The sequence below is a fragment of the Strongyloides ratti genome, scaffold srae_scaffold0000001 (assembly GCF_001040885.1).
Source record: "Strongyloides ratti genome assembly S_ratti_ED321, scaffold srae_scaffold0000001".
Taxonomy (NCBI): Eukaryota; Metazoa; Nematoda; class Chromadorea; order Rhabditida; family Strongyloididae; genus Strongyloides; species Strongyloides ratti.
Window position 1 is genome coordinate 355,143 of NW_020171519.1, and position 14,089 is coordinate 369,231.

General features: G+C 21.2%; 5 protein-coding genes across 5 annotated transcripts; 4 read left to right on the top strand and 1 right to left on the bottom strand.

Moving 5' to 3' along the window:
* Positions 1–659: 659 nt before the first annotated feature.
* Positions 660–1,655, top strand: SRAE_0000012600 (Protein-tyrosine phosphatase,receptor/non-receptor type domain and Protein-tyrosine/Dual specificity phosphatase domain and Protein-tyrosine phosphatase, catalytic domain-containing protein; the record flags this gene model as incomplete). The annotated part of the gene is made up of 1 exon (XM_024645973.1): positions 660–1,655. One exon carries the CDS (start codon positions 660–662, stop codon positions 1,653–1,655), a length of 996 nt encoding a protein of 331 aa, XP_024500203.1.
* A 970-nt stretch (positions 1,656–2,625) lies between these two features.
* SRAE_0000012700 (Serpin domain-containing protein) lies at positions 2,626–2,889 on the top strand (the record flags this gene model as incomplete). The annotated part of the gene is made up of 1 exon (XM_024645975.1): positions 2,626–2,889. One exon carries the CDS (start codon positions 2,626–2,628, stop codon positions 2,887–2,889), a length of 264 nt encoding a protein of 87 aa, XP_024500204.1.
* A 449-nt stretch (positions 2,890–3,338) lies between these two features.
* SRAE_0000012800 (Hypothetical protein) lies at positions 3,339–4,520 on the top strand (the record flags this gene model as incomplete). Its single annotated transcript, XM_024645976.1, has 1 exon — positions 3,339–4,520. One exon carries the CDS (start codon positions 3,339–3,341, stop codon positions 4,518–4,520), a length of 1,182 nt encoding a protein of 393 aa, XP_024500205.1.
* Positions 4,521–8,060: 3,540 nt separating this feature from the next.
* SRAE_0000012900 (Intraflagellar transport protein 46 homolog) lies at positions 8,061–9,731 on the bottom strand (the record flags this gene model as incomplete). The annotated part of the gene is made up of 3 exons (XM_024645977.1): positions 8,061–9,496; positions 9,550–9,607; positions 9,699–9,731. 3 exons carry the CDS (start codon positions 9,729–9,731, stop codon positions 8,061–8,063), a joined length of 1,527 nt encoding a protein of 508 aa, XP_024500206.1.
* A 790-nt stretch (positions 9,732–10,521) lies between these two features.
* On the top strand, positions 10,522–13,494 carry SRAE_0000013000 (Calmodulin-like protein 3; the record flags this gene model as incomplete). Its single annotated transcript, XM_024645978.1, has 3 exons — positions 10,522–10,683; positions 12,925–13,008; positions 13,060–13,494. The coding sequence occupies 3 exons, from the start codon at positions 10,522–10,524 to the stop codon at positions 13,492–13,494; spliced, it is 681 nt and encodes a 226-aa protein (XP_024500207.1).
* Between the last annotated feature and the right edge of the window lie 595 nt (positions 13,495–14,089).

The following is a 14,089-nucleotide window of genomic DNA, read 5'->3' on the forward strand; positions in this document are numbered from 1 at the left end:
CAGCTTTTGCTGCAATATCTATATGAAGACGCAATTTTTTCAAAAAATTATTGAACTTTTCGTGTTCAGCGCATTTTTTTACCCTAGGATAAAATAAAAAATATTTAAAATTCTAAAAAAATTTTTCCTACTCAATTCTCGCCTATATATATTTAGGATAGCATTTATAAATAATAAAGTTGAAATTATAAAAGTAAAAAAACAAAAAATAAATTCAAATATATATGCAATCATATAATTATTATAACCATTATTAAAAAAATCATCTGGATTAGTAATATAAATATAACATTGATCTCTCATTTCACTTATATTTTTTTTTAAAAAACTTGAAATACTTATTATATTACTTGAAAAAAACATTTTTAATTTTAAAGATAAAATTAAAAATATTTTATAAAAGTTTATATTTATTTTAAAAACTTATCATAGTTAAAAAATTAATTAACTTTAAATTTATCTTATTACCCAGGTGATAAAATTGTATCTTATTCAGTTTCATAATTAACAGATACATTAAGTTGTGTCAAATTTGTTTATTAAATTGTAGCAGACAAATTAATTAATATTTTAATATATAATAAATTTAAATATGAATACTAAATTATTAAATTTTATATTTATAAAAAATAAAAAATATAATCATATAAAGTATTTCAATGATGAATGACCAATCTATAAGTTTAAAAACAAGAATAGATTCATTTGACGAAAGTACGAAAAATATATCAAGATCCAAAAATAAAACAATAGAATATAGTAAAAAATTTTTGGACAAAATATCTAACATCGGTATAGATGGTTTAAAATCTGATTTTGATAAAAATTGTTTTTATTATAACACCAATTCTTCATCACAAGATTTTCTTAAAAATAAAGATGCAAATAGATTTGAAGATATACCATGTATAGATCAAACTAGAATAATTTTAGATCCATTAATAGGAGGAAATGAAGAAGGTCCTGAGTTGTCTAATTATATTCATGCAAATTATGTTGAAATACCAGAATTAAAGTATAAATTTATTACAACACAACTTCCATTAAAATCTACACATAATAATTTTTGGAGAATGATTTATCAAGAAAATGCTTCAACAATAATTGTATTTTGTGATGAAGAAGAAATTTCTAATACTGAAGATGTTCCTTTAAAATTATATCCAAATGAAAATAATGAAAATATTCAACTAGAAACATTATATCTTATGAATAAAAAAAATGGCACTACATCAGGATTTTCACATTCAATTGTTGAAGTTCTTCCAAATGGTTGTTCAAATTCAAATGTTGTAAAAGTTATTCAGACAAATGTTTGGCCAAGAGATTCTATCCCAAACTCTCGTTTAAGAATATTACGATTATTAAGAACTATTTCTGAACCAGTATGTGTTCTTGTTTGTACTTCTGGTATTGGAAGAAGTGGAACATTTATGTTAATAGCTGCTATGAAAGGTTATATTTCTATGAATAAATTTTTTGATGGAATAGAATTATTTAAAATTATTAGAAATCAACGAGCTTATGCTATTCAATCTCATAAACATTATATATATGCATATACTGTAATGATGGAATATATTAAAATTAGAACTAAAGATACATTTAATGAAAAAATACTAGAACTTTTATCAAGATCAATAAAATATATTTAGTAATTTTTTAATTGATAAACTAATTACAAACTTTTAATACTAACTTATTTTAATGATATTAAATTACTATTTTAATAAAATCATTATAATAAAAAAAATTTTAATCAATTATTTAAATAGAAAAATAATTAATATGATTCATATAAGCACATACATATCATTTATTTATAAAAAATATTTTAAAAAGATAATTTTATAATTTATAAAATATTTTTAAACAGGTAATATAATATTTGTAAAAGTTTTCAAAAAATTTAATTGTTATTCAAGTTAACTTAACTCTTAAAATTAAAAAAGCAATTAATTAAAAAAGAATCATTTAATTCTATATTATATTCTCCAATAAATTTAGTAATTGCTTTTCAATGATTTATGCTGATAGTTTTGGTACGACAAAACAACATATTAAAAAGTATTTTTATGATGAATTTAATGATGATGAAATACATAATCATTTTAAAGAATTTTTAAATAATTTATCAGAAAGTGATGAAAATGTCTTACAAATAGATAATAAAGTATATATTAAAGATGGTATCAATTTACTAAAACCTTTTATTCAAATAATTGAAAAATATTATCAAAGAAATTTGGAACAAATTAATTTTATCACACTAAATACATGTAATGTTATAAACAAATAATATAATCAAAGAAACCATAATACTTGATAATTTTTGTAATGAAACAATGTTGTTACTAATTAATGCTATATATTTTAAATGGCAATGGAAATATAGATTTAAAAAAAATTTAACTAGAAAAGAAAATTTTTATATCTCGAAAGATGTTATAAAAAAAGTTGATTTAAAGTATCAAAAAAATACTTTGTATTATTATGAAGATATTGACTATCAGTTAGTTTAACTTCCTTATAATAGATATGAATAAAAGATGATAATATTATTACCAAAAGAAAAAATTCTTTACATAAAAAATTATATTACTTGATGGTAATAAATTAATAAAGATGATGGAATTAGTTAGATCAAAAAAAATTATAATTTATCTTCCAAAATTTAAAATTGAATCAACATATAAATTATATGAAATAATTAAAGAAATTGGTTTAATACTTCCATTTTCAAATAATGCTGATTTTTCACTTATAACAAATGATGCTATTTTAAAAATCGATACAATAATTCAGAAATCTTTTATTGATAAAGAAGGAACTGAAGCAACAGAGAGTAACTGTTGTAAGTATGAAATTAGTTTGTACAATGCTATTTAATATATCTTTAGTACATACATTTAGAACCAACCATCCATTTATGTACTTTATTATTGATGATAAAAAAAATATTTTATTTAGTGAAACTTATCAATAAATTACGACATATTAATTTGATTTTAAATAAAAGTTACTTTTTGCCAATTAATATAATATTTATTTATATTAGTTATTTAAAAAAAAAGTACCATAAGTTTTATAATATTATTAAAAAAAAAAGTTTTTATTATAGAAAGATAAATAAAATAAACTATATGTATCTTTAAAAGCTACGTTTTTCCAAGTATAATAAATTGCAATAAATTATTGAATTAATTTATATTATTAGTTAATAAAAATTTATTTTATTTAAAATAATAAAATAATAAAAATTTATTAATTATATAAAAATAAAAAAGTGGTGTATTAATTTAATATATTCTATATTTATATATTATTAATAAAAAAAAATGCTTGTTGGAAAGCCAGATTTGTTAGAAAATAATTTAAATGATTTATCAAATGAAACATTAGAATCTTTAGTATCAATATGTAAAGAAGATCACCTATCAAATGAAGATCTTAAACATGGTTTAATGAATTGTGATACTATAATGAAATCTCGTGCCAATATAATTGTACATTCAGAGAACCATTATTTTTCTAAATTTGATATTTTTAACCAATGTTTACGTTATGGAAGATTTTCATATAAAAATGATGTACAACCATATCCTATTCCTCATCTAACAGAGGAAACTCTTAATGAGTGGCTTTTTCATGAAAAAATTGATGAACCATTTAATTATAAATTTGGTTGTAAAAAAAAATTAGATTTTGGTATTTATGTACCACATGATTTTATTATAAAAAAACCAAATTATTCAGCAAAAGATATTGCTTATTATGCTGTTGGGTTGAGTCTTCATTTTGATGGTTGCCTTCAAACTGATGTTTTGATGAATAAAATGAGAGAATTTATTAGTCGTTTTTCAAAAACGCCAAAATTACGATTTTTATCTATATTTGTTACCAATGAATGTTTTGATTCTGATATGTTAGGTGTAAGATTCAAAGTTTTATTAAGTCTATTTCCAATTCATATAAAATTTTTTAATTTTCATGTTAATAGTAGAAATGACTATAATTCTTTACTTACTTTTGCCTGTGAAGAATTAAATCATATTGAAGGATTAATTCTTCATACTGATAATTATATTGATGACATAGGTTTTAGTTATCATACTGTTAAAAGCTTAAAAAGATTACGATTTTTATCTGTTATTGGATTTATGCATTGTTATGAATTTATATCAAAAATTCATAAACTTCCACATCTTGAATGTTTATATATACCATTAGTTATTGCTCCACATATTTGTGCTATTTGTCAATCAGTTTTTCCCAAATCAAAGTGGTATGGTGCACCAATAACAAAAGATAATATTGCTGCTATTGGTCTTGGAATATTTGTATCATCTGTTAAATGTATAATTGGATACATAAAAAATGGATATTCTATTGATTCTGGTATCCTTTGTATTAGAAATTTAGCAAATATGGAAAGGTATTTTGTTAATTTATGTAAAAAAACAGAATATGAAAAAGAAGTAGAAGTAAAATGGTGTGATAAATGTATGATTGCTCTTTAATTATACATATATTTTAACTACATTTATTAAAAAATTATATTCTTTAAACTATTGTTTATATAAATTATGTTCATAACTTTTTGTAAATAAATAAAAATACTTAAAAAGGAAAAACATTTTTATAATTATGTAATTATTTTGTAAAATGTATAGTTAAATTTATCATTTTTTTGTAGATTATAAGAACAATAAATATTTATAAAAAGTTTCCACCTTGTGCTATATCTTGTTTCAAAATTAAGATAATAACAAACAAATTTTTGGATTCGACTACCAGTTAGTTTTTATGTTAAGTCTACGTTCAAACCATTTTTTTGTATCCAACAGTTATTGAGATGTAAAAAACGATGACAATAAATTAGGCGCGCAAATATATAAAAGATTATATCTCAAGAACGATTGAATTTTAGAAAAAATCCTCAACGTAGACTACAGCTCAAATGTCTTAAGAAGCCTAGCGCATCTAGTCTCATGCTTCTAGGAGCTCATATACTTGAGTTATGAGTTTCGTACTTGAAACTTTTTCAAGATACATTTTTCATTATAGCTTGAGATTAAGAAGTCCTATGAAAACGAGACTAGTCTCATTCAATTTCTCACAAAAATCTGATCTAGAATAGTTATTTTAATTCTTTTATTTTCAATAACATCACGGAAGTCGGATTTTTTCAAAAAATATTCCCCACTTTCGCCTCTAACTTTGACTCATCACAACTCTTCATGTTTTACTTTTGATATAGCCTTGATTATATTTAAAATTTATCATTTTTCAAGAGCCATCAAATAAATGTAGTTTCATTTCGAAATTCAAAAAAAAGTTATTTTTTAATACTCAATCTGAAGATCAAGATTGCATTATTTTGATCAATTGTGAATATCGGAAAATATTGAAGCTTTTTGTAAACGAACGATTTTTTCTAGACTAATTTTTCATGAGAAATCTAATGAAACTAGTCTTAAGGTAATCTGATAAGTTTTAGCTGAGATATAAAAAAGTTGGAAACAATGAATATTTAGAAAAAATTTCCGCCTTTTGCTATATCTTGCTTCAAAATGAAGGTATTAACAAACAAATTTTTGGAATCAACTACTATTCAGTTTTCATTTGGGGTCTACGTTTAAACCATTTTTTTATCTCTAATAGTTATTGAGATATAAAAAATGATGACAATAAATTAGGCGCGCAAAAATACCAGACAATATATCTCAAGAACGGTTGAATATTAAAAAATATTTTCAATGTGGACTATAGCTTAAAAGTTTCAAGAAGCCTAGCGCATCTAGTCTCATGCTTTTAGGAGCTCATTTACTTGAGTTATGAGTTTCAGACTTGAAATTTTTTAAATATACATTTTTTTATCATATATTGAGATCAAGAAGAGATACAAGGATGAGACTAGGTTTAATCGACTTCTCACAAAAATCTGATCTAGAATAGTTTGTTTAATTTTAATATTTCCAACTTTATCATAGAAGTCGTTTTTTTTCAAAAAATATTCCCCATTTTCGCCTCTAACTTTGACTCATCACAACTCCTCAAGTTTTGTTTCTGATATAGCCTTGATTATATTTAAAATTCATAATTTTCCAAGGACTATCAGATGAGTATAGTTTCATTTCGAAATTCGAAAAAAAGTTGTTTTTTTAGTACTTATGCTGAAGGTCAAGTTGGAAATATTTGGACCAACTATGAATTTCAGTTAAAATCGAATATATTTTTACACAAACAAGTTATTCTAAACCAACTTTTAAAGAAAAATTGATTGAAACTAGGCTTATAAAAATCTGATAAGTTTAAGCTAAGATATAAAAAAGTCGGAAACAATGAATATTTAGAAAAAATTTCCGCCTTTTGTTGTATCTCGCTTCAAAATACAGGTATTAACAAACGAATTTCTGGAATCAACTACTAATCAGTTTTCATTTAGGGTCTACGTTCAAACTTTTTTTATATCTTTAATAGTTGCTAAGATATAAAAAATGATGACAATAAATTGAGCGCGCAAAAATACCAAACATTATATCTCAAGAACGATTGAATATTAAAAAATATTTTCAACGAAGACTATAGCTCAAATGTCTTAAGAAGTCCAGCGCATCTGATTTCATGCTTCTAGAAGCTCATTTACTTGAGTTATGAGTTTCGTACTTGAAACTTTTTCAAGATACATTTTTTATCATATCTTGAGACTAAGAAGTCCTATGAAAACGAGACTAGTCTCATTCAATTTCTCACAAAAATCTGATCTAGAATAGTTATTTTAATTCTTTTATTTTCAATAACATCATGAAAGTCGGATTTTTTCAAAAAATATTCCCCACTTTCGACTCTAACTTTGACTCATCACAACTCTTCATGTTTTGCTTTTGATATAGCCTTGATTATATTTAAAATTTATCATTTTTCAAGGGCTATCAGATAAGTATAATTTTATTTTTAAATTCCAAAAAAAGTAATTTTTTAGTGCTTATGCTTGGGGTCAAATTGGAGACTACTAGATCAATTGTAAAGTTCGTGAAATATTAAAGATATTTTTACAGGAGAAATTTATTCTAAATTTAAATTAAAAAAAAAATTGAATTAAATCACTCTCATAATAATCTGATAAGATTCTACCTAGATATGAAATATGAAGAACAATAAATATTTACTAAAAAATTCTCTCTTTTTTTATAACACAATTTAAAATAAAGATAATTATAATCAAATTTATGATTTCATTTAATTATTAATTTTTATATGAAACTTGTGTTCAAAATATTTTTATATCTTTAATTGTTTAAGGATATAAAAAATAAAGACAATAGATTAAGCTTGCAAAAATATTAGACAATATATTTCAAGAAAGATTGAAATTTTTAAAACATTTTCAATGCGGACAATATTTTAAACGTTTTACAAAGTTCAGTACATTTTTTTTTTATGATTCTAGATGTTCGTTTACTTGATTTATAAGTTTCGTACTTAGAAAAATTCCAAATCACATTTTTCAATAAATATCAAAATTTATAAAATCAATAAAAACAAGATTATTTTTAATTAATGTCTCAAAAAAATGTTATCTAGAATAATTGTTTTAATTTTATTATTTCTAATAATATAATAGAATTCGGATTTTTTAAAAAAATTATCATCAGATGCAGTTGACATTTTTTCTAGTGTATATTTATAAATTATCATTTTTAATAAGCAAAATATGTAAATTAGAAAAATATATTTATTCAACTAATTTTTAATTTATTTTAAATTTTTTCCTTTAACTATATTTTCTCACTGTAATTGCTTAATAAACTATTGGAGAAAATAGAAAATTTTTATTTAATTTTGTAAGTAAAAACTGAAACTTAACCACAAAATTACTTTAAATTGGTGTTTAAAATAACATTTGAAATGGTGAAACAATTTTGATATGATAAAAATTTTCTTAGTGACAGTAATTTGATGTAAAATTCTGTCTTTATATTATTGTTTTCTTAGGTAAATAAAAATCTAACTTTAGAATTAGATAAAATCCAATTTTTTAATTTTAATAATTTTGGTTATAATTCTAATCTATCTGTATTACGAACTTTGGTATCACCAAACTGAGAAAGTCCATCCGACATTGACATATTTTTAAAATGTTGTGATTTTTTAAATTCTGCATACAATGTAAAGAATATATGTAGACTTTTAATTCTACTATCAATAACTGGAATATCAACAATGCCTAAGCATATGTCTACAAATTCTTTTAAATCTACATTTAGATTAGCTGTTGGTAAACGAATTTTTCTTATTATTTTTTCAACATTTTCAGGCCATTCTTGCATTAATTTTTCAATATCAGGTAAATTTTTTATATGAGGTACTGTAGTAGCTTGTTTAGTATTTTGAATTTCTTTGACATTTGTTATCCATTGATTTAAAATTGCTGTTTTATTAACATTACTTGATATTTGTTTAACAGGAGCGTCTTTATCATCTACATTTGAAATTTCTTTAAAATTTTTAGACATTAATAAACCAATAGCTGTTGGATCACTCTGTTCTATTGCTGGTTCATCAAGAATTGTAAGACCTAAATTATCTTCAACCTCATCTGGTCTTGGAATCTTTATAAATGGGTCAACATCACCAACTGCAGGTGCATAGTCTGGTATAAATGGTAGTAAACGATAAGGTGGGTCAATGTTATTAGGAGTATATTCTTCAATCATCTCAAATAGTTTACTTAATTCATTTGTCATTTTCAATCCTTTAGATTGAAGTTCTTCTTTTTTATTAAAATATGTATCTTCTTCTAAAGGACTTTCAAGTATATCATCATCATCTGCATCTTCTTCAGAGAAAGATTGTTCTTTAAAAGATTTAATTTTTGGACTAGTAAAAGCTTTTGCTAAACTATTTAAACCATTAAATGCTGATGCAATACCCTGTATACCACTTGATTCATTATTATTTCTCATATTTTGTGTATTATTAAGTTTTTCATAATTATCTGCAGATGTATTATTATCATCTTCATTGTTAAAATTATAGTATGAATTTTTTAATTGATTTTTTAAAAAATTTGATCCATGATGTTCATCATTTTCCATATAAGCTGGTGGTGGTTCAGTTGGGTAATCTGGACTATAACTGTGTTGTACAATTTCATCTATTTCATTACTGTCAATTTTATTTGATTTCTCAAGCTTAATAGTTGAATTTGTTGATTCTTGTATTAATTCATTTTCCTTTCCTTCTATTATTATTTCTTTAATTGGTGAATCATTTTTATATATATCAGATTCATCCATTGATAAATCTCGATTATAATTAGACAAATCTTGTGAATCTTCTTCTTGTACAATTGTTAATTCTTTTTTAAGTTCGTTTAATTGATTTTTTCCTAATGACTCTTCTAAAATTATTTCACTTTTTATTTGTCTTTCGTTTTCTTCAAACTCTGAAAGTGATTCTTGATAATCAATTTCAAAGTTATGTGGAGTATCTGAATATGGAACAAATATTTTTTAATTAAACATTATAAATATATTTAATTACCTTTGTTATTATTATTGGATTCTTTTTCAAAACTATCTTTTGATATTATTGATAAATCCTAAATGTATACATAAATAATAGTAAAGATTTTCGTGTGATAAAGTGCCAAAAATATGATAGGTAGTGAAATAAGATAACATTAAACTTACATCCCCATCTGCCCCTTTATGATTATTGTTCATTTTTAAATGTTAAAACTATTCAGCGGAAATATCAGTAATTTTAAGATGGTAATGTTAATTTTAAATTTAATGCTTTTTGTTGCCATAGAAACATTCAATGGATTTTTGATATTATTTTTCAATAACTTATTTAAAGACCTATATAGATTAAAAAGTTAAATATCTATTATAATACAATTAATTCTCACTTTGTTTAAGTATTTTACAAATTTATATTAAAAAAAATTTTTTCAAATAAATTTAAAACATTGAAATAATACTTTTAATATTTCATCACTTGCTTTTACATATTACTAATCTAATAGAAAATTTTTTTATATAAATATGTCATAATGTGATTTGTTAGTTGTTATGTACTTGAAATTTTCCGTTAAATGTTTTAAGAAAAGATAAAACATAGCATACAATAAAGTTAAGGAAAATAAAAAGAACCTCTTGAAAATTATAACACTGTTCATTACTTTTGTATCTTGTCCAGATCAAGAGCAATCATTAAATAAGTTGAAAAATTTTATACCAGACAACTCTCCATATCAAAAGATTACGGAAAATGAAATCATTTTGCATCAAGTCGTCCGCAAATTTGTTGCCATCGAGATTCATTTCCTACATTGCAATTAGAAACCATTGATAAAGTGTAATATTTATCTTCAAGTGAAATATAATATTTCCATAAAAAATCATATTATATTATTAATCTTGATTTTTCTAATAATTTATAAAATCAACACTATACATTCCTATACCCAAGAAAATTTATTACAATATACTAGTATAAATACTCTTTAATATGGGAATATTTAAAATAAAAAGAAGATTAAATAAATATATTACAAAACATTTAACTAATATTATTAAATATAAATTTAATCTTTTTAATTTTTATTATGGTAAACGGGATTTAAGTACAATCGGAGCAAGAGATCTTAAATTTGTTAGATTCATGAAACGAGTAAGTTTAATTATTTCATTCTTTATTAATTTTATCTAATACTATAAATTTTTGTATTAAAAAAATATATATTATTTTTTTGTTTTATAAAATTACTATAAATATGATTTTCTATATATTTTTTAAGGTTTTTTTTCTTCTTATCTATACTAAAAATTTTGTTTTATCATCCATATAATTAAAACTTATACAACTAAATAAATTATTTTACTTTTTAATAAAACTTTCAATATTCTTTAAGTTGATAATAAATTTAAAGTAATATAGTACAATATTAAAAAAAATGAACAAAATACATAAGATGTTTCTTATTACATTTTAAGAAAAAAGTAATGTTATTAAATATTTAGTTCATTTTTTTTAAATAATGTTATTTTAATTATTATATAAATTTTTAATAAATAAATTATATTTTTTATAAAATACACTTTATACTATAACTTTAAAAAAAAACTTAATATTTTAATTGTACTTTATTCATAAAAATATTTTAGCTTAAGAAATTTCAAAGATTATTTAATGAATAAAACATTTATAAATAAAGAATAAAATTTTTTTTTTATTAGTTTTATATATAAATATTAATATGTTTTAAGTACTTTGAAAATCTTATCATCTTATTACAATCATATATTAATAATTTTTTTACACTAAATAATAATTTTTTTTTCTAATTTTTAAAACTATTAACTAAATATGATAATTTTTTTTAATAAAAAAAAGTTAATTTATTGTAAATTTTCAAAAATTTAAATAAGTCAGTTAAACGAATACTTTTTTAAAAACATAATTACCACTTGAGGAAAATTGTTATCATTATAATATTTATTTACATATTATAGCAAAAATACAAAACTGCCACGTTAAAGTTTATTAGCTCAATTATAGCTTGTGTTAACATTTTGTCTCATATAATTCTTCTTTGTATTTTAATGACAAATTTTTATTTGTTTTATTAATACTTAAATAACTAACATAATCTAAAAATATTACTACATGCTTTTAATTATTTACTAAAAACATTTTCTTTTAAATTATTATTGCTAAATTTATTAGTATTTTTTAAAAATATTCTTAACATTTATAAAAGAAAAATTGTTCAAATTTTTTAATAAAGCTATTTTATTTTAATTTTTTACAAAGATTAATAAAATAATAACTATAAAAATATTTAATTAAATAAATTTTTATAATTATAAAGTTTGTAAACTGTTTATTATTTTTAAAAATTTTATGGTATTATTTAACATTTTGTCATATAAATTTATTTTAAAAATAACAGGTGTAATAATACATATTAAAATATTCTATTACTTTTTAATTAATTACATTTTTATTTAAAATACTTTCTAATTATTTAAAATATTTTTATATCTTTGTTGGCTTTTATTTCTTATGAGTGAATGGTTACCTCAATTTTGACATATTTTTGGCAGATCTGTCAAAACTTAAAATTAAGAAAGTTACTAGATATATATTTCTATGATTGGTTAATTTTGATTAATTAAAATTATTAAAGAAATATTATTGACATTTTTATAAGAGATATCTTTAAAGTTACTGAAATAAGATAATGTTTACTTATTACAAATAATATAAAATCCTAACTTTTAATTATGCTAAGTATTTCTAATTATTATTATAATAATATATTTTTTATTTTTTATATATTTGGTACATTATACAAACAAAAATAAATTTATTTCAAATTTAATAAAAAAAATGCGTTACTATCATGGTGCCAGATATAAACAACGTATGAAGGTTTGTTTTAAGGGTTTCAAGTTTTGGCATTACCATAAGATTAATAGTTTTAATAAAAAATTATACTTAAGAATTATTTATGGCATTGGTTAAAAATATGACGTAGAAGTTATCTTCAACATTAAAGTGTTTACTATAAAATATATAATTTATATATTTTTTATATAATTGTTAATAATTTAAATGTCATCTTAGAATTAATTGTCAGTTAGCTTCTTTCTAATAAATTATTTTATTATGTTTATTTTTTAATTAAAATACATCAAAAATCTTCTATTTTTCAAATACAAAATAAATAATTTAGAAAATTTTTATATACTTTTTTTTTTTAAATAAAGTATAATATTTAAAAAATATATTTTTTTTCCATTTCTAAAAACGTTTACCTTTTAAATCTTTTAAATCTTTTTCCATTTCTATCTTTTTTTTCCTGATTGATTAATCATTTATAATAATAATACTTTTAAATATTTATAGTTGTACGAAAACGCAATGGCCCTTGGAGCTCGATGTGCACAAAATGGTAATGTAATGCAATATAGTGAAGAAATTATTAAACAAGTAAGTATATATAGATATATATATGTATATAAATAATTATTAAACTTATAGCTTACACCTGAAGAGATTGAAGAATTTCGTGAAGCATTTATAATGTTTGACAAAGATCGAAATGGCACAATAAGTACAAAAGAACTAGGTGTTGCTATGCGGAGTCTTGGACAAAATCCTACAGAACAAGAGATTCTTGAAATGATTAATGAAGTAGACATTGATGGAAATGGTCAAATAGAATTTCCCGAATTTTGTGTCATGATGAAAAGAATGATGAAAGAAACGGATAGTGAAATGATAAGAGAAGCATTTCGAGTATTTGATAAAGATGGTAATGGTGTTATTACAGCACAAGAATTTAGATATTTTATGATTCATATGGGAATGCAATTTAGTGAAGATGAAGTTGATGAAATGATTAAAGAAGTGGACGTTGACGGTGATGGTGAAATTGACTATGAAGAATTTGTTAAAATGATGAGTGAACGTTAAGCTTTAAAAAACAATCATTTATCCCATTTTTGATCTCGAAAATATTATTTTTACCTTTTTTTAAATATAAATGTTTTATTAATTTTAAATAAAAGAACTCTTATTCAGTTTAATTAAAGTATATTTGAATAATCTTTTATATATAATAATTATATTAAAAATTTTGAAATAATGCAAATATTTTATTTTAAAACTAAAAATTAAATTAAACCATATTTTAATACCATGTTTAAATTTATATATATATATATATATATATATATATATATATATATAAAATATTAGTCATGTTAATTAAACATTCGCTAATATAACAGATAGACATATATTTTATGGTTATGCAAAATGTTTACCATAAATTATTTTTTATATCACTCTGAATTAAAAAAAAATTTAATTTTTTAAAAAACCACAACTCTGTATCTCTTTTAAGTAATTTAAAATTAGAAAAAGTTTTAAATAAAAAAAGAAATAGTTTTTCAAAGTAATTTGTATTATATTACTTTAAAAACAAAAAAATGTGTATTTTAGAAGTTCTTTTGAATAAAACAAGTTTCATATTAATATGACTTATGTTTTTAAAACACCAACAAGC